Source organism: Hypanus sabinus, chromosome 3 (genome assembly GCF_030144855.1).
Source record: "Hypanus sabinus isolate sHypSab1 chromosome 3, sHypSab1.hap1, whole genome shotgun sequence".
NCBI lineage: Eukaryota > Metazoa > Chordata > Chondrichthyes > Myliobatiformes > Dasyatidae > Hypanus > Hypanus sabinus.
In genome coordinates, this window is record NC_082708.1 from 181646794 (window position 1) to 181668329 (window position 21536).

Below are 21536 nucleotides of genomic sequence, written 5' to 3' on the forward strand. Positions count from 1 at the left end.
AATTATTCACTGTCCTGCTCTTTTTCATTAGAGTAGGTTTTTACATGCTTTAATCCAAGAGGAAAACATAATGGCCATCAATTGGTGCCCATTCCACAAGACTCATCCGGGCCAGCTTTTTAGAACTTTTTATCCTTTTTAAAACTGCCAATGCCATTTGAAACCTTGGGTGGTGTTGTATCTGCAATTAAGTCAATATCTTTTGCCCATGCTAAACATGGGCAGAACCCTCTAATATCTGCCTTGTGATCAGAAACCTCAAACTGATATTTGAAATGGGTCTCAAGTTCCTCTACATTTATGGGACATCCTTCCTCATCCATTCCATTCCACTTTTGTACAGGCCTTCCAAAGCAATCTATTGACAAACTTCAACTAATTCAGAATGCTGCTTCTAGACCAGGGGTTCCCAATCTGCGGTCCACAGACCCCTTGGTTAATGGTATTTGTCCACGGCACAAGAAAGATTGGGGACCCCTGTCCTTGACTCAAACCAAGAAGAGGGAACATGTCACTCCCATACTAGCTACTGCAATGGCTCCCTCTATCTTTTAGAAGTAACTTTAAAGTTCTCTTATTTGTTTTTAAAGCTCTCAATGGTCTGGGACCAGAATACATCATAGAAACATTTTTGTTTTATAATCCTGTTTGAGGTCTCAGCTCTTCTTCCACTAGTCTCTTAAATTTAAACAGTCTCCCTCAAAAGGTAATTGGCAAGTTACCTTTTCTGAATTACACTCCTATACTGTGGAATTCATTACCTAAACCCATAAGAGATGCGGACTCAGTTGACTCTTTTAAATACCAGCTCAAAACCTATTCATTTAACTTTGCTTTCAACTAACATTTTTGTTTTTTTATTTTCGTGTTTATTGTTTATTTTATTTTTATGTTTGAATTTTACCCCATTGTAAAGCATTTTAACCACATTGTCTGTATGAAAAGTGCTCTATCAATAACTTATTATTGTTATTATTAATTCCCTATTATCCATTACTGAGACTTGGTGCATCCCCAGTGATAACTCTCTCAGTGCATTCAGTCAGTTTTGAGGAGCAGGTCGAGTTACTTGCCTGACACCAATTCCCTGAAACAGATTGTCTGTTCCAAGCTCTATCATGGCAAGGGATTATTGGGTGGAGAGAGTACAATAGTCAAGGATTTCCCAAGGCCTTTCTGCTGATTCAGGAGAATCACAGACCAGTGACCACACAAAAGCATTTGACTGGCACTGAGAACCATTACTGTCTTTGCCCACAGCATTGTGGGTGGCACAGAGGGTAGAGGTGCTGCCTCATAGAGCCCACAAACCTGGTTCAATCTTGAGAACTCTCTGTGACAGTGTGGATTTTTTCTGAGTCCAGCCTTGAGCTTGGTGAATCGATGGCTTTAACAGCATGAGAACAAGAAGATTGAACTACGTTGTCCTTGACAACTAGTCCAGAATATTTGCCCAGTGGGCAACACAGTCAGCACAGACCAGTTGGGCCGAAGGGCCTGGTTGCTTACTGTATGACTCAATGACTAATATGCAAAGGGGAGAAAGTTTCTTTTCAACCCAGGACTCTGCTCTTCCTGTACATCCACCAGAAATGCACAAACTGAGTGTGGTATCTTGTGGGTTTATTTAATCGCTAAACCATTCTCTTTTCAACCACAGGGTGACAGTAGGAAGCTTGAAGACGCTTCCATCTACCTGAATAATATGTCCAGCAAGAATATGTGCGACCAGAAGATGAATATGGGTTCCTCTTTCCGAAGCAGCGGCGGAGGTCATCCTATCTGCTCGAGGGACAGCTTCCAGATTTCTACGCTCGTCTGTTCAACCAAACTCACACAGAATGGTAATGCCTCCGTCTTCCCACACCAGCAGACTCTCCAAAAAGCCATTTCGCTGCAGAGTTGTAAGCCTCAAAATGAGTTGGAGACATTGGGTGATGCAATGGCTTAAATTTGAACTTTTATCTTTATTGGCTCTCAGGGGTTTGTGTACACACACACACACACACACACACACACACACACACACACACACACACACACACACACACACACACACACACACACACACACACACACACACACACAGAGTTATAGTATAGATACAGATATATAGTTATGGTGGTTGTCCATTATGTCTGAATTTTTAATGTGGAAAAGCTACTGCACTGGGGAGTTCCATTTTTTTACCTCAGAAGTCTGGGTCCAGTGATATGAACAAGCGTAACAAACTGGGGTCTTCCTTAGTTGAAGACCATGGTGTCTTCTGTGCCTTTGCTCTCCATGGATCGTTGCAGTAGCTAGCCATTGGATCTCACTGTAGATCTCACCTGCCCAGTCCACCAGTGCTGACTTTGTGTGCTGGGACAGACGTGTGTATCTCACTGGTGTTTGAGACCGCTGACTACCCTCACATGGTTTAGCCTGCCTGTCAAAGCAGTGAACCAGGGATTGGCCACTGTTGCATGCAAACAGCCACAGGTGAGAACTGAGTGTCTGGTGGGTGCAAAACTGTCCATACAGCAGAGATTGACTTGCCAATTTAAACATCCAGGCCTTTTACCCCTGACACTGTGTGAACGGTGTACACCAGATGTTCTGCCAAGATTCTCTGAGATTTCTTCCACCATATCTTTAATATCTGAGACTCCTATGGCCATACAGGACCAGTTTCCTCTCTTCCCCTCCCACACTGCACACCAGGAGCCTTCACAATAGGGCCAAATCTGAGCCGCCCCCAGAGGGCAGTGTTCTAGGAGGACTATCATCCAATACACTGATTCAGTTTGACAACACAACAGCATCTCCAATGTGTTAAGGATGAGTCACACATTGACACCCACAGTTACAATGATAATAACTTATTTATAGAGCACTTTTCATAAAAATGATGTAGTTCAGAGCGCTTGACAATGAGATAAAGTGCAGATATGAAAGTAAAGGACAAAAAGATGTTAGTTAAAAGCAAAGTTAAATAAATAAGGTTTTGAGCTGGCACTTAAAAGTGCCACTGAGTCTGCATCCCTTATAGATTTAGGTATTGAGTTTTGGAGTGTAGTTCGGAAAAGCTAACCTGCCAATTATCTTTTGAGAGCGATTGTCTAAATTTAAGAAGACCTGAAAGCTTGAATAGGATTATAAAACGAAAATGATTCTGTGATGTACTCCGGTCCCAGACGATTGAGAGCTTTAAAAGAAAGTAAGAGAACATCAAAGTCAATTCTAAAAGCTGTGGGAAGCCAGTGCTAAACAAGAAAAAATCTGCAGATGCTGGGGATCTAAGCAACACACAAATGGTGGAAGCCAGGCAGCATCTTGGAAAAGAGTACAGTCGACGTTTCAGGCTGCACCCTTGGGATGAGTAGTTAGGATGAGAGTGATACACTCCCTCATCCTAGTTTTGGTTAAAAGTCTAGCAGCATTGTTCTGAATGAGTTGAAGATTGGCAATAGGTTCCTTTGGAAGGCCAGTAAAAAGTGTATTGCAATAATCTAGTCTATTTGATATAAAGGTGTGAATGAGTTTTTCAGAACACTGACAATGTTTTCCTTCAGTGTCGTTCTTTGACAGACAATGGGACCCCTGTGACAGAACAGGTTGATGATGCTAATTCTCCCGCTACCCACGCGCCTCAAAAGACTGGAGGCCATTGCCGGGTCTGAGGATGGAGTCCTGGACGAGGAGGGCTGGGTGATGGTGACCAGGAAGGATCATCGGTCCTGTGTTCCCTGGACCGAGGTGCACAGCCTGCAGGCGATCCAGCGGGAGGTTTAGCATTGCCAATCTGTTCCGTCAAAACCACAAAATGGCACATCAACGTACATTCGAGGTGTGTCGTTCACTCAATATAGACAGTACAGATCCAGTGAGCATTGTGTAGCATAGCATGGAGACAGTCTCTTTGGTCCACCCTGTGCATACCAACCACATCGTCCATCCAGTGAGCCCCAACTTCCTGCTTTAGGCCATATCCGTTGACCCCTCTCTCTCTCTCTCCCTGTTCCTTTCCAGGTGTTTCTTAAATGACACCATTGTTCTTATCTCAACCACTTCCTCTGGCAGTTTGTTCCACACACTCACCAGCCTCTGTGTTTAAAAACTGCCACTTTTTAAATCTTTCACCTCCCATCTATGAACCTCTAATTTTAGTCTTTCCCAACCCTAGGGAAAAGACTGTTGTCGTCCACCAATGTGAGCTGACTCACCAATTTAAATCTAAAGGCCTTTTAGCCCTTCCTCCCTCTGGGAACTGCGTACACCCAATTTACTGCATCAACTCCCTAAATCCTCTTCCACCCTTCGTATACTCGGGGCAATCTGCAATCTGCTGGAAATTTCAGCAACACACACAAAATGCTGGTGGAACGCAGCAGGCCAGACAGCATCTATAGGAAGAAGTACAGTCAACGTTTCAGGCTGAGACCCTTTGTCAGGACTGACTATCTTTTCTTTCAGTTAGCCCGAAACGTCGTCAGTGCTTCTCCCTATAGATGCTGCCTAGCCTGCTGTGTTCCACCAGCATTTTGGGTGTTCACCCTTCGTATCACACCTGAGACTTCCACAGCCATGTGGGATCTAGTTCCTCCTCTATCCCTCCTTTTACTTCAGCCTCCCCATTTACAGACCATTCTCAACAGGGCATATACACCAGGACTGGTCACAATCAGAGCTGTCCCTAGCAATCAGTTTTCTTGGATTACTGTCAGTCATCTATGAGTATTATCAGGGACTATTATCAGTGCAAGAGGTGCATGTGAGTTTGACTTAAATGTTTAAGAGAAGTTTGGATAGATAAATGGATGGGAAGGATGGGAATGGATGGGAAGGCTACGGTCCAGCTTCAGGTTGATTGGTGTAGGCAGTTTAGATAGCTCAGCATGGACTAGATAGACTGGAGAGCCTGTTTTTGTGCTGTACTTGTCTATAACTCTATGTGCATTTGGAAAAACTATTAGTATTCTGTGAGTGCTATTTAGTTCTGGGAGTACTGTCAGTGCTGTGGGAGTGCTGTCGGTGTTTTGGGATTCACTGTCAGTGTTCTGGGACTTACTGTCAGTGCTCTGGAGTGCCAGTGTTCTGGGAGTACTATGAGAGTTGTGGAGTGCCATCAATGTTCTGGGAGTACTATGAGAGTTGTGGAGTACTATCAATGTTCTGGGAGTACTATGAGAGTTGTGGAGTGCCATCAATGTCCTGGGAGTACTATGAGAGTTGTGGAGTACTATCGATGTTCTGGGAGTACTATGAGAGATGTGGAGTACTATCGATGTTCTGGGAGTACTATGAGAGTTGTGGAGTACTATCAATGTCCTGGGAGTACTATGAGAGTTATGGAGTGCTATCAATGTTCTGGGAGTACTATGAGAGATGTGGAGTACTATCGATGTTCTGGGAGTACTATGAGAGTTGTGGAGTACTATCAATGTCCTGGGAGTACTATGAGAGTTATGGAGTGCTATCAATGTTCTGGGAGTACTATGAGAGTTGTGGAGTACTATCGATGTTCTGGGAGTACTATGAGAGTTGTGGAGTGCCATCAATGTTCTGGGAGTACTATGAGAGTTATGGAGTGCTATCAATGTTCTGGGAGTACTATGAGAGATGTGGAGTACTATCATGTTCTGGGAGTACTATGAGAGTTGTGGAATGTTCTCAGTGTGCTGCATCTGTGCATCTGATCAGGTAGGCAACATACCAGCAGCTCACGGGTGCAAGGAATAAGTAATAAAGTCATGTGGAAAAACACAGGATGGATGACTTGGGCCAAGACCCTTCATCAGGACTAACGAAGAATCTCAGCCTGAAACATCAATTGTGCATTCATTTCCATTGATGCTGCCTGACCTGCTGAGTTCTTCCAGCAATTTGAGTGTGTTTCCTGCCTCTGATGCCTCATCTCCTTCCCTTTCTTCCATGCTCAATTGTCCTCTCTTTTAATGTATTTTCTATAATTGGTTCATAACACTTGGACCTCCTTCAATCTCTCCTCATTCCATATCTCTTCTCTCTCAGACACCATTTCAGTCTCCACTAAATTCCACTGCGTCAATGCTGTTGGCTCAGCCACCCCGTGGATGTAGTTTTGCCACTTCTCACTGCTCTATGTAAAACAGCTCTGTCGTGAATCCCTTTTATGAATTGCATATCGTAATGGCCTGTTACGGTCTCCCCCTGAGCTGGAGGACAAGCTGTGTGCGTTTTGGAATAATGGTGAATTCACAGCCCACATCACCGAACTTCAGTTGCATCTGTGTAGAAGAAAAAGGAGGGAAGATGGCCTTTTATTTCGTGTTTTTCACAAACCCAGGATGTCCCAAAGCATTTTACAGCCAAAGTGTTATTTCTTTATGAAGTGTAAACACCATTGGATTGGAGACATTCCGACCACCTCTTTAATCCACTCAATTCGATTAATTTAACATTCTATCTGTATTCTTGACATTTATACTTACACATTAAAGTAACAGATATTTAATTGCAGGACGTTTAAAAAATTAAACTACGGCGACTATTGCCTTTTTTCCATAGATGGACTTGGTCAATTATGGGTTTGTATAACCATACAATTACTATAGCACAGAAGGAGACCATTCAGCCCATTGAGCCTATACTTGCTTATGTGCACTCAGTGGCCACTTTATTAAATACCTCCTGTACCTAATAAATGGCCACTGAGTGTATCCCCGTGGTCTTCTGCTGCTGCAGCTCATCCACTTCAAGGTTCAACGCGTTGTGCATTTAGAGATGCTTTTCTGCATGCCGCTGTTGTACTGTATGGTTATTTGAGTTACTCTCACCGTCCTGTCAGCTTGCCCCAGTTTAGCCATCCTCCTCTGACCTCTCATTAATAAGGCATTTGCAGCCACAGAACTGCAGCTCCCTGGATGTTTCCTTCTTGATTTTTCTCACAATACTCTGGAAACTCTAGAGACTGTTGCTACTTTGAAGTCCAAGATGATTAGCAGTTTCTGAGATACCCAAATCACCCCGTCAGCCACCAGCAATCATTCCAGAATCAGTCACTCAGATGACATTTCTTCCCCATTCTCATGTTTGGTCAGAACTGAACCTGTTGATCATGCCTGCATGCTTTCATGCATTGAGTTGTTGCCATGTGATTGGCTGATTAGATATTTTCATTAATGATCAGCTGTACAGCTGTACCTCATAAAATGGCCACTGAGTGAAAGTACAATTCAGTTGATTCCTTTCCGTGACCCTCTCCTGCATGCCTCGCAATTTATTGTTCTTTATTTGGAATCTCCACTTGAATCTGTGCCCACCACCATTTAAGGGAGCAGATTACAGATCATCGCTGTCGGCTACATGGTAATTTCTTTTCCAACACACACACAGGGTCTCGGCTGGAATTATCGACTCTTTATTCCCGACCAGAGATGCTGCCTGACCTGTTGAGTTCTTCCAGCATTACTCTGCATTCCCAGCATCTGCAGACTCACTTGCGTTGATGAAATTTCCTTCTGTCCTGTCCCAAATCTTTAGCAAGTCATCTCTTAACAGTTTTGTTCACAACACAGCACACATTAGTCAAACTTCTCCACTCCCAAGAGAATAACTTCAGCCCCTCTCATCATGTTAATGTCATTGGCTTATTCTTGCAGTTTGCATTGGGATACAATGAAAATCTTTCAGCAGCACACACAAGATGCTGGAGAAACTCAGCAGGTCAGACAGCATTTATGGAAATGAATAAACAGTCGATGTTTTGGGCCGAGACCCTTCTTCAGGACTAGAAAGGGAGGGGAAGGCACCAGAATAAGGGGGGGGGGTGCGAGGAAGCGGGATTGCTTGAAGGTGATAGATGAAGGTGGGTGGAAAATAGGGGATGAAGTAAAAGCTGGAGGATAATAGATGGAAGAGGTGAAAGTCTGAAGAGGGAAGGATCTGATAGGAGAGAGGAGTGGATCATAGAAAGAGGAGGAGGGGACCCAGTGAGGAGATAGGCAGATGAGAAGAGGTAAGAGGGTAGAGTGGGGAGGGAAGAGATTTCATTTTTATACCATTCAGACAGCTCAGAAATAGAATTATAGTTAGGTTTATTGTCACTGATATATGTCATGAAAGATGTCCTGAACAACGATCTCAGTCCAAAACAACGACTGTTTACTCTTTTCCACAGATGCTTCCTGATCTGCTGAGTTCCTCCAGCATTTTGTGTGTCTGACTTTGGATATAAAGCCTCTGCAGACTTTTTCGTGTTTGTGAAATTTGTTGTTTTGTGCCAGCAGTATTGTGCAGTACGTAAGAATGAGCTACAATAAGAAATATACAAAAAAAGTTCTACAAAAGGAGAGCAAAATAATGAGGTAGTGTTCGTGGGTTCAGGGACTGTTCAGAAATCTGATGGTAAAGAGGAAGAAGCTTTCCTGAAATGTTTAGTATGTGTCTTCAGTCCCCTGTACCTCCTCCCTGATGGTAGTAAAGTCCTGGTTGGTGATGCTCCTTAAATATAGATGCCACTTTTTGAGGCATCGCCTTCTGAAGATCTCTTCAATGGCGGGGAGGTTGATGGCATTGACAAAGATGGCTCTGCAGCTTATTTTGATCCTGTTCATTGGCCCCCTCCATGCCAGATGGTGATGCAACCAGGTCATCAGAAAAACTACATTGAGGAAGTCCAAAGGATTCAGGATATAGGATTCACGGTGCAGGACACAGGAAGCTGGGTGGCGGTCAGGAAGTGGAAATGGATTAAGGGGTTAAGGAGCCGGTGAAGTGTACCCCTGTGGCCATTCCCCTCAATGCCAGGTATATCATTTTAGATACTATTGGGGAGGGGTTAAAACTAACAGAGGAAGGTCTCAATGATCAAGTCTCTGGCACAGAGTCTTGCCTGTGAGACTCAGAAGGGAAGGGATGAGAAGAGGCATGCTCTGGTTTTAGGGGATTCATTAGTTAGTGGAATGGACAGGAGGTTCTGTTGGCCAGAACAAGATTCCCGCATAGTATGTTGCCTCCCGGGTGCCAGGCTCCTCAGCATTCTTAAGTGGGAGGGTGAACAGACAGAAGTTGGGGTTCACATGGGGACCAGTGACATGGGTAGGATGAGTAAAGAAGATCTGCATGTGGAGTTCAGGGAGGTAGGTGCTCAGTTAGAGGGCAGGACCTCTAAGGTTGTGATCCCAAGAATGCTACCCGTGCCACATGCTAGTGAGGTCAGAACTAGGAAGATTATACAGTTTAATACATGGGCAAGGAGTAGGTGTAGGAGGGAGGACGTACGATTTTTTGATCATTGGACTCTCTTCCAGGGAAGGTGGGATCTGTGTCAAAGAGATCTGAACTGGAGGGGGCAAAAATCCTAGCGGGAAGGTTTGTTAATTCTGCACAGTGTGGGTTAAACTAGAGTTGCAGTGGGATGGGAACCAGAGTACCAGAACAGTTAATGGAGAGGTTGTGGAGACAGATGTTGGTAAGATCACAGACAAAATTAGGGATCAAAAGGTTGAGCATAGAAACATAGAAAACCTGCAGCACAAAACAGGCCCTTCGGCCCACAGTGCTGTGCCGAACATGTACTTACTTTAGAAATTACCCAGGGTTACCCATAGCCTTCTATTTTTCTAAGCTCCATGTACCTATCCAGGAGTCTCCTAAAAGACCCTATCGTTTCCGCCTCCACCACAGCCACCGACAGCCCATTCCACGCACTCACCACGCTGCGTAAAAATTTTTATCCCTGACATCTCCTCTGTACCTTACCATCTAGTATTAGCCATTTCAGCCCTGGGAAAAAGCCTCTGACTATCCACACAATCAATGCCTCTCTTCATCTTGTACACTTCTGTCAGGTCATCTCTCATCCTACATCACTCCAGGGAGAAAAGGCCGAGTTCACTCAACCAGTTTTCATAAGGCATGCTCCCCAATCCAGGCATGGATTGTAAATCTTTGTAAATCTCCTCTGCACCCTTTCTATGGTTTCCACATCCTTCCTGTAGTGAGGCGAATAGAACTGAGTACAGTGCTCCACGTGGAGTCTGACCAGGGTCCGAGATAGCTGTAACATTACCTCTTGGCAATCGAGCTCAAACCCACGATTGATAAAGGCGAACATACCACAGTCAACCTGAGCAGCAGTTTTGAGTATTCTATGGACTCAGACCCCAAGGTCCCTCTGATCCTCCACACTGCCAAGAATACTATGTTCTGCCATCACATTTGACCTACCAAAATGAACCATCTCACACTTATCTGGGTTGAACTCCATCTGCCACTTAATAATGGGGGATCATGGTGTGGTTAAAGTCCTGATCTGCACAAATTTCAATTCAAGAAGCATAGGAAGCGCTGAAGATGAAGTAACTGGTTTACAAACAGAGGAGACGCTCTTGATAGGACAAAGCTGCAGTCAACAGGATGAGTTACAACTTAAAAGGCAGACAAAATCAAAAACGGTGAATTCAGGACTGGAGGTATCATATAGGAATGTGCACAGTATACAGAATAAGGTCAATGAATTTATAGCACAGTTACAGATTAGCATGTCTGATGTTGTAGACATTATTGAATCATGGTTGAAAGAAGATTATAGCTGGGAGCTTTATGTCCATGGATACAGATTGTATCGAAAGGACAGGTAGGAAGGCAGAGAGGGTGGTGTTCCGCTGTTGGTAAAAAATGAAATCATGTCATTAGAAAGAGGTGATATAGTGCTGGAAAGTGTTGAACCATTGTAGATAGAGCTAAGGAACTGCAAGGGTAAAAAGACCCTGATGGGAGTTGTATACAAACCCCAAACAGTAGTAAGGATGTGATCAACACACAAAAAGTGCTGGAGGAAATCAGCAGGCTGGGGGCGTCCATGGGAAAAACTACTTATGGTGTATATCATCTGCAAACTTGGCAACAAAGCTATCTATTCTATCAATTAAATTATTGATATACACCGTAAAAAGAAACAGTCCCAAAACTGAACCCTGCAGAACACCAGCAGTCAGTGCAAACAACCAGACAAGGATCCTTTGATTCCCACTCGTTGCTTCCTACCAATCAGCCAATGTACTATCCATGCTAGTACTTCCCTGTAATATCATGAGCTCTTAACTCGGTATGCACCCTCATGTGTGGCACCTTATCAAAGGCCTTCTGAAAGTCCCCTTTATCTGCCATACATGTAATCTCCTCAAAGAATTCCAACAGGTTCATCAGGCAGGATTTTCCCTTAAGGAAACCATGCTGACTTTGTCCTATTTTGTCCTTTATCAACAAGTATTCCATAACCTCATCCCTAACAATTGACTCCAACATCTTCCCAAACACTGAGGTCAGGTTAACTGGTCTATAATTTCCTTTCTGGCCCAGGTGACTTATATACCTTTAGAGCAGAAGTCAGCTTTTCAGCTTTTTGAACACCTCCCTTGTTATAGTAACTGTATTCTCTTCTCTTCCCTCACACCCTTCAACTCTTGGCACACTGCAGTGAAGACTGTTGCAAAATACTCATTTAGTTCATCTGCCATCTCCTTGTCCCCCATTATTATATCTCTGGCTCGTTTTCTAGCGGTCCTATATCCACTTTCGTCTCTCTTTTATTTTTTCCATACTTGAAAAAGCTTTTATTATCCACTTTGAAATTGTTTGCTAGCTTGCTTTTATATTTCATCTTTTCCTTCTCATGATTCTTTTAGTTGCTCTCTGTAGGTTTTTAAAAGCTTCCCAATCCTTTATCTTCCCACTAAATTTTTCTTTGTTGTATGCCCTCTCTTTTGCTTTTATATTAGCTTTGACTTCCCTTGTACTATTTTGCCATTTGAGTATTTCTTTGTTTTAGGAACGTATCAATCCTGCACCTTCATAATTTTTCCCAGAAACTCACTGCCTCTGCCAGCGTCTACTTCCAATTAACTTCGGCCAACTCCTCTCTCATTCCACTATAATTTCCATTACTCCACTGAAATACCGCTTCGTAAGACTTTACTTTCTCCTTTTCAAGTTTCAAGTTGAAATCAGTCATATTGTGATTATTGACTCCAAAGGGTTCATTTACCTTAAGCTCCTTAATCACCTCTGGTTCATTACGTAACACCCAATCCAGTATAAATGATGCCCTACTAGGCTCAACATCAAACTGCTCTAAAAAGCCTTCTCATAGGCACTCAACAACTCACTCTCTTGAGATCTATTACTAACCTGATTTTCCCAATCACCCTGCATGTTGAAATTCCCATGATTATCATAACATTGCCCTCTTGACACGCCTTTTATATTTCCTGTTGTAATCTGTGGTCCACATCTCAGCTAATGTTGGGAGGCTTCTTTATAACTGCTATCGGGTTCTTAACTTGATTCAACGTCTTCCGATCCTATGTCACATCTTTCTACTGATTTGATGCCATTCTTTACCAGCAGAGCCTCGCCACCCCCTCTGCCTACCTTCCTATCCCTCCAATACAACATATAACCTTGGACATTCAGCTCCCAACGACAACCATCCTTCAGCCACAATTGAGTGATTTCCACAACATCGTACCTGGAAATTTGTAGTAGTGAAGCAAAGTCATCCACCTTATTTCTTATACTCCGTGCATTGAGATAGAACACTTGGAGTACTGTATTTGACTCTGCATCCCTAATGTACTCATCGTGCTGACTGCAATTTTGTCCTGTCATCTGTCTGCCCTTCCTGATAGTCTGACTGCATGCTATCTTTGCTTTATTACCATCCGTTCTAACCTGAGTTCCTTCACTCTGGTTCCCACCCCCTTGCAAAATTATTTTAAACCCTCCCCAAAAGCTCTAACAAACCTGCCCGTGAGAATATCGGTTTCCATTCCCCTCCCCCACCCGGGTTCAGGTGCAACCCCTCACTTTTGAACAGGGCATACCTCCCCCAGAAAGAGATCCCAATGATCCAAGAAATGAAGCCCTGCTCCCTGTACCAGCTTCTCAGCTACACATTAATCTGCCAAATCATCCTGTTTCTACCCTCACTGGCCCAAGGCACAGGCAGCAATCCAGAAATTACTACCCTGGAGATCTTGTTTCTCAGCTTTCCATCTGGCTCTCTAAATACTTTTTTCAGGACCTCCTTGCTTTTCCTTTCTATGTCATTACTACCAATATATACCAAGACATTTGACATTTCTTTCTCCTTCTTTGTGGACGCGATCCGAGACATCGCTGACCCTGGCACCTGGTGGCAACGTACCTTTTGGGTATCTGTCATTTGATGGCTCTGGGCCTGTATTCACTGGAGTTGAGAAGATTGATAGGTGCCCTTATTGGAACCTATCAAATGGTGAAAGGCCCTGATAGAATGGATATGGAGAGGATATTTCCTCTAGTGGGAGAGTCTAAGACCAGAGGACACAGCCCCAGTATTTAGGGGTGTCCTTTTAGAAAGAAAATGTAGAGGAACATCTTTAGTCAGAGAGTGGTGAATCTCTGGAATTTTTTGCCACAGGCAGCTGTGGAGGCCAAGTCTTTATGTATATTTAAGGCAGAGGTTGATAGATTCTAGGTCTGGGCATGAAGGGATATGGGGGGAAGATGGGAGATTGAGGCTGAGAAGAAGATTGGATCAGCTATGATGAAATATGGCCTAATTTTACTCTAATATCTTATGTACCTTGTGATACCCTTTGGCCCACTATTTCTGTGCCAACCATGGAGTCAATTTAAAGTGCATATCTGCATAAATGGGGCTGAGGATAAAATGGGATTGATGTAGATAGGAGCTTGATGGTCAACATGGAGTTAATGTGCCAAATGGCCTTTTGCTGTTCTGTATTACCCTTCAATGCAGTATCCTATTGGACGGGTGAAGGACACGGGTAACTTTATTTCAGTGAACTCATAAATAGAAGATTTTCTGCAGATACTCAAAATCCAGAGCAACACACACACAAAAAATGCTGGAGGAATTCAGTGGGTCAGGCAGCATCTGTGGAAATGAATAAACTGTCAATGTTCCATGCTGAGACCCTTCATCAGGACTGGAAAGGAAGGACAAGGAAGCGAGAATAAGGTGGGGGGACGGGAAGGAGGACGACAAGAAGCTGGAAGGTGAAGCCAGGTGGGTGGGAAAGGTAAAAGGCTGGAGAAGCAGGAATCTGATAGGAGAGGAGAGTGGACTATAGGGGAAAAGAAAGGAGTAAGGACCCCGGGATAGGCGATAGGCAGGTGAGAAGAAGTGAAAAAGTAAGGGCGGGCCAGAGTGGGGATTAAAGAAGAGGGAATTGGGAGTGGGGAAAATTTACCAGAAGTTGGTGAAATCGGTATTCATGCCATCAGGTTGGAGGCTGTTATTATTATCCTTATTTTCACATCTACTGAGATGTAGTGAACAGTTTGTCTTGCTGCATAATGTTCAAACAGATTAGATCGTTATCCAGTACATTGAAGTTGAGCAAGGTGAAATAATAACAATGAAGAATAAGAGAAACTGCAAGACCATAATGAGGTTCTACTCTCTTAATTATTTTTCCTCCCAACTGGTATCTCTCTTTAGTCTTATCTATTTGAACCATCTTCCTTGCTAATTTATTCAATTCCCTTTAGGGGAGGCATATCAATTGTCCATTCGGAGCTTTCTGTTCCTTTCACGTCCTCTGCTATTTAATCTTCATTCATAGTGAGTTATTTGTAGTGATACAACCCCACCAATAAACTTTGTGAATTTCCAAAATTTGTATTTTTGACTATCCATCCTTTCCAAAGAAATGGGATTTGGAAAGAACAGTTTGAAGCATGAAGGTACTCGGCCTGAATCATGGACTGTTTATTCCTCTCCGTGGATGCTGCCTGACCTGCTGAGTTCGTCCAGCATTTTGTGTGTGTTGCTCTTATTTCTGTGAACTCACTGTTCAGATCAATAGAAAATTTTTTAAAAGCACTAATTCAAAATAGATTGTAACCTGTGATTTTTACTTTTCCCTCGAACGCAGTGGACCTTTTAGGCCTGTTGAAGTGGCGCTCTAACATCGGGGCTCTGAATGAGAATCTGAGAAAGCTGATGAAGGTGGACGGAGGGGAAGTTGTCAAGGTAGGTGCAAGCAGTGCGAGAGAACAGAGGCAGCTTGACTCTTGTTTAATTATCACTCAGTGAGCCGACCACTGGTGGAAAAGTCCTGACACGGCACTCTGCAGCGGCGGTGTCCACATTCCCATGTATTTCAGGTTCATTGTTTTCCAAGTGTATATACTGGCCAAAGAAACGTTCCTCTGGACCGTGGTGCATCCACAATCCATATATCACACACAGCGCATGCAGTACTGTGCAAAACTCTTAGGTATGTAGTATAGGGTGCCCAAGACTTTTGCACAGTACTCTATTTATCAATGTGGAGCAGAGAGCGAGTTTGTAAATATAACGATATAACAATTACAGCACGGAAACAGGCCATCTCTGCCCTTCTAGTCCATGCTGAACGCTTACTCTCACCTAGTCCAACTGACCTGCACCCAGCCTATCACCCTCCATTCCTTTCCTGTCCATATACCTATCCAATTTGTTTTTAAATGACATATCGAACCTGCCTCTACCACTTTTACTGGAAGCTCATTCCACACAGCTACCACTCTCTGAGTAAAGAAGTTCCCCCTCATGTTACCCCAAGACTTTTGCCCCTTAACTCTGAACTCATGTCCTCTTGTTTGAATCTCCCCTACTCACAATGGAAAAAGCCTATCCACGTCAACTCTATCTATCCCCCTCATAATTTTAAATACCTCTATCAAGACCCCCCTCAACCTTCTACGCTCCAAAGAATAAAAACCTAACTTGTTCAACCTTTCTGTGTAACTCAGGTGCTGAAACCCAAGTAACATTCTAGTAAATCTCCTCTGTACTCTCTCTATTTTGTTGACATCTTTCCTATAATTTGGTGACCAGAACTGGACACAATTTTGACGGAAGCAAAACATGTTGGGAATGGCAAGGGTGGGGCATTGTGGGAGGGTTGTGGCAGAGAAGTGTCAGGGCCAGGGGTGGCACAGGTGCAGACACACCCAGCCCTGAAACACCAGGCAAGGTCATTTGATTCCAAACAATTAGGTTATTGATTATCACAGAATATCTTTCTGGAGCCTCTTGTTCCCTCGCCTCTCCCTTCTCAGTTTCCCAACCATGATCCCACTCTCCCTATTCGCCTTCTCACTCTCGGTCCACATTAAAGACCATATCTGAATCAGGTTCAGGTTCATCATCACTTGCACAAGTCATGAAATTTGTTTCCTTTTGGTGGCCGCAGTACAGTGCAATACGTCACTATACAGTACAGTAATACAGCAATACAGTAATACAGTGCTGCAGTACTATACAAAACAGAATATTTTCACAAATGAGTGGGTAAAATATAATTCAAATTGCACCTGAAGTACACAGCAAAGGTAAACAATAAACAGTAAACAGCTCTTGCTGTCCTGGTGATGAGACCCTGGGTATTGCAGGGTATTCATTAGTATCATTAGTGTTAGTGACTGTCTTTCCTAGCTCCAGGATTCTGACATCATCTGGGGAAATATCTGACCTGTTAGAAATTGATAATTGTCTTTTAAATTGCCAAATATTCTTAAAAACTTTGTTTTGTATGCCATCCATGAGGTATACAAGGGAAAACACACCAGAATGCAGAATAAAGTGTTACAGAGAATGTTGATAGCAGACAGGCAAGGCCGTATTGTGGGGTTAGGTGTCCATTTTGTCAAAGCAATCCATTCAGCAGTCTGAAAACAGTGGCATACAAGCTGTTCCTGAGCCTGTAGATATGTCCTTTTGGGCTTTTGTGTCTTCTGCCTGATAGGAGAAGCGGGAAAAGAGGGTGTCTGGGGTGAGTGTGATCTTTAAATATTATTAAGCACATATGTTGAAACCCTTCTTCAGGAAGGGCCTGCTTTTGGGAGGGAATGAGAAGTGTAGGTGGAGTCCATGGGGGGGGGGGGGGGGCGGTATGCTAAATTTTGTGACGTGCTGAACTGTGTCCACAACTCTCTGTGGCTTCTTGTGGTCGCGGGAAGAGCAGTCGCCACAACAAGCCATGAAACATCTGTTTAGGATTATTTCTATTGGTGCAGATCAACGGGGAAATTTCTCATTTTCCTCAGCCTCCCGAAGAAGTAGAGACAGTGGTGAGCTTTCTTGGCTGTGTTGCCAGTGCAGCGGAAAGAAAAACAATTTCTGGAAACATTTCAGCAGAGAAAATAGCAAGATAAATAGTAAATAGAGCTAAGGTCTTTATTTATTTATTTATCTATCTATCTATCTATCTATCTATCTATCTATCTATCTATCTGTCTATCAGTCTATCAGTCTATTTATCTATCTATCTATCTATTTATTTATTTATTTATTTATTTATGAATTGCTCATCTTCAATGACCCTTTAACAGGTCTAGTTAGAGTTGACATAGGATGTTTCTTATGATGGGGGAGTCTAGGACCAAAGGGCACTGTCTCAGAGCAGAAGGACATTCATTTAGAGTAGGAATTTCTAAAGCCAGAGAGTGGTGAATTTGTGGAATTCGTTACCACAGACACTGTGCAGGCTAAGTCATTTGGGTATATTTAAAGCAAATATACCCTGATTGTGGACTTCAGATAGGGTAAGATAAGGGAACACATACCAGTTCTCATGGAGGGACAGAATTGGAAAAAGTGAGCAGTTTCAAGCTCCTAGGTAAGCAATTGCAAATTTCCCTGACGATCTAACCTGGACTCAACGTATCGATACAGCTACAAAGAAGGCATGAAATTAAAAGTTTCATTGGGACTTTGAGGAGACCAAAAACACTCGTAAATTTCTACAGATGTACACTGGAGAGCATTCTAACTGGCTGCATCTCTGTCTGGTCTGGGGGGAGGGGAAGGTATGGCACAGGACTGAAATAATCTGCAGAAAATTGTAAACTTAGTTAGCTACATCATGGGTACCAGCCTCCATAGCATCCAGGAGATCTTCAAGGAGCAATGCCTCAGAAAGGCGGCATCCATCATTAAGGGCCCCCAGAACATGCCCTGATCTCATTGTTACCATTAGGAAGGAAGTACAGAAGCTTGAAGGCACACACTCAGTGATTCAAGAACCGCTTTTTCTCCTCTGCCATCAGATTTCAGAATGACCATTGAACCCATGAACACCATATCACTACTTTTTGCACTACTTATTTAATTATCTATTTAATATATACAGTGCATATATACTTACTGTAATCATACTTGTTTTTCTATTATTATGCATTGCATTGTACTGCAGCTGCAAAGACAACAAATTTCACAACATACACTGATAACTATAAACCCGACTTTGAGGCTGATAGATCCTTCATTAGTGAAGGTGTCAAAGATTTCAGGGAGAAGGTTGGACAATGGAATTGAAAGAGACAATAAATCACCCATGATCAAATGGTGGGGCAGACTCAATGGGCTGAATGGCCTAATTCTGCTCCTATTTCTTATGGTCTTATGGCTGTTTCTGTGCTGCGTGACTTTGTAAGACCATTACATGTGCAAGTGTAGGTAATCAGCATATAATAGCATAGCGGTTGATGTAACGATTTACAGTGCCAACGATCCGGGTTCAGTTTCTGCCCCAGTCTGTAAGGAGCTTGTATATTCTCCCCGTAACCACATGGAGTTCCTCTGGGTGCTCCGGTTTCCTCCCACGCTCCAAAGGCGTACAGGCTAAGGCATTGGTAAGTTGTGGGCGTGCTGTGTTAGTGCCAGAAGCATGGCGACTCTTGCAGGCTGCCCCCAGCACATCCTTGGACTGTGTTGGTCCATTGATGCAGTTGACATATTTCACTCTATGTTTCAATGTACATGTGACAAATAAAGTTAATATTTAAATCTTCCCACTGAAGTTGCAGAGGCCACGTCTGTGGTGATAGAAATCCAAGGACGTTCCTCCATTCACAGTGACTTTAGCTGAGGTCCTCGTGACAATGGTGATTCTTGGAGCCCAACGGGCTTCCTAAGAATACTCTTGCTTTGATGTGATTAGTCTCCAATTAGCACAAGATATTTTGCAGTCCACTCAGGTGGAAAGTTGGCATTTATTTTCACTGCCGGAGACTCAAGGACACATTCACTTGCCACGTGCACCGAAGAGTGAACGGTGATGCAGCTGATGAGGCGAGAGAGCCCACTACAATGTTGATCAGCATTCCGTGAGTTAACTCCAGCATCGGCTGGAGTTGGCCAGAACTTATAAAATGGCCTCATCTGGTAGGCGCTTGTTTCTGAAGCAGTTTGCAGGCGGGATTTGGCCTTTTCCCCACCATCTGCCAATGTGTTTCTCTTCAAAAACAAAATAATGAATGTGAGTTTTGGAAGGTTAATGAATCCTTTACAATAGCCTAGCATTGGAGGAGATCGGGAGTTCTCATTTATTTTATCCAGAATACAAGTTCACACAAATAGCTGCATTCTCCGTGGTTGTAAGAGCAGTATAGATAGAATAGATGCAAGCAGGCTTTTTCCACTGATATTGGGTGGACCACAACCGGAGGCCATGGAATAAGGGTGAAAGGTTAAATGTTTAAGGGGAAGGTGAGGGGAAACTTCTTCACTCAGAGGGGCGAGAGAGTGTGGAATGAGCTGCAAGTACGAGTGGTGCATGTGAGCTTGATTTCAATGTTAAAAAGAAATTTGTATAGGTAGATGGATGGTGGGAGTATGGAGGGCAGGTCGATGGGAGTAGGCGGTTTAAATGGTTCAGCATGACTAGATGAGCTGACAAGCCTGTTTCTGTGCTGTACCTTTCTGTGACTCCAGAACAGAATGAGGATCTCTGAATCCTTTCCATCGATGATGGCTGACCTAATTGAGTTCTTCTCATATTCTGTGTACATTATTGAGGACCTCAAACCTTCTTGCGGTTGTGGCTGGGCGGATACCTTTAAATGCTTGTCTTTACCTTTAAATCAGAGGCTTGAAGTGTTTGATCCTGACCACAGCCCCAAACCGATGCCGCCTCGTGATCTTATCACCATCTGTGGTTCTGTTTATTAGAAGGGATTGTGCAGTGAGGTGCATTCGTGTGATTTCCATGCCAGTGTGACAGCAGGGTAGCACGGTATCACGGCAGTTTGCACAATCGCCCTACAGAACTGGCTGTAAGATCTGGGTTCGATTTACAGTTTGTACATTTTTCCCGTGACCACGTGGTGCTCCGGGCGCTCCTGTTTCAAACAATTTACAAAAGAGAAGGTTTACAAAAATTGTTCTAGTGGAAGTAAGGACCATTTGGATGGTGGTGAGGCAGTGAAATGGATTTATTACGGGCAGGCGTGCATAGCTGTGCCCCAGCTGCCATTTGTCCTCCCTCGGCCCCGTTGTTGACAAGAGTGGAACCAAAGCAACACACACAAGGTGCAGACATTCTCGTGTTTGTGATAATGAAACCAAATGGCTTGGGGACACAAGAGATTCTGCAGATGCCGGAAATCTGGATCAACACACGCACAAAATGCCGGAGGAACTCAGCAGGCCAGGCAGCATCTCTGGAGTCGAGGCTTTTGGCCAAAGCACTTTATTTATTGAGATATAACACCGAATAGGCCTTTCCAGCCCTTCGAACCATGCCGCCCAGCAATCCTCTGACTTAATACTAGTCTAATTATGGGTCACCTGTACTGTAAAGCACTTTGCTAACCCACTATGCTAACGTACCAGGACTGGAACAGAAGAGGGCAAAAGCCAGAATGAAAAGGAAAACCTCCTCCCTCATCAAACTACCTTTATCCTCTTACTACGAATATCATCTCGTTCCGCACAAACACCAACAGCATTGATTCTTCAGACTCTGTGTTTGATCTCTTCCTGGGTTTTCTGGGGTACTTTTACCCAGAAACCTTGCTTCAGTTCACTGAAGAAGGCTCAAGGCCTTCTGAGCTGGGCAAGTGTACCTAGAGTGAAAACATGGGTTCCTTACATCCTAGTGTACAATGTCCTGTGTATGTTACTCAAAATGGTTTTTTTTGGTTTGTTAAGAGTAGGAATGCTTCTTTGTCTGATAAGTGTTTCTCTTGCAGTTGTTTTGCTTTATACTTGTTGATATGGTAATTGTATTCATTTGTTAACCAATGGGGAATGTTATTTTGTCTTGTGAGGCTGGGAACTTGGGGGAGGGGTTTTTTCGCGGGCTTTTGGTGGAGAGCCGGGAGGAGGACATTGAGGAAGGCGGACGTGCGCTGCACTGCTCGGAAGACCACCGGGGTGGTCCTAGGTGCGAAGATGTGGAGGTCGGAGGCAAGCGACGAGGGGTCGAATGGTTCGATGTTTGAGCTCCAACTAAACTGACTGAACTTTGATAAGTTGGCGCCTTTTTGTTTTTTTCCCTTGCATATATATTGTATTGCCTAATACTCTTTTAATTTTAGTAAACTCTTTAAAATGTATTTAATAATGGTATTTGTTGTGGGTTTGATACTGTGGGCGGGCGCGAGGCATAAACTCGATTCTCACAGCACCTTCGTGTACGGGAGGTGGGGTTGGTGAGTGGCTGGATCTCCTTTTCCCCTAGACATATACCAGCCTGTTGGGTAAGTGTTACACTAGCTTCTCACATGATTCC

The 21536-nt window shown here is 43.6% G+C and overlaps 1 protein-coding gene across 1 annotated transcript in view; it reads left to right on the forward strand.

Annotated features, from left to right (window-relative positions):
* Window positions 1-21536, forward strand: part of LOC132391940 (dedicator of cytokinesis protein 2-like) — a 1209929-nt gene that overhangs the window by 326859 nt on the left and 861534 nt on the right. The window contains exons 18-19 of the mRNA XM_059965744.1: window positions 1661-1844; window positions 14910-15007. Of these exons, the coding sequence (XP_059821727.1) occupies window positions 1661-1844; window positions 14910-15007 (282 nt within the window). The remainder of the gene's footprint in view (window positions 1-1660; window positions 1845-14909; window positions 15008-21536) is intronic.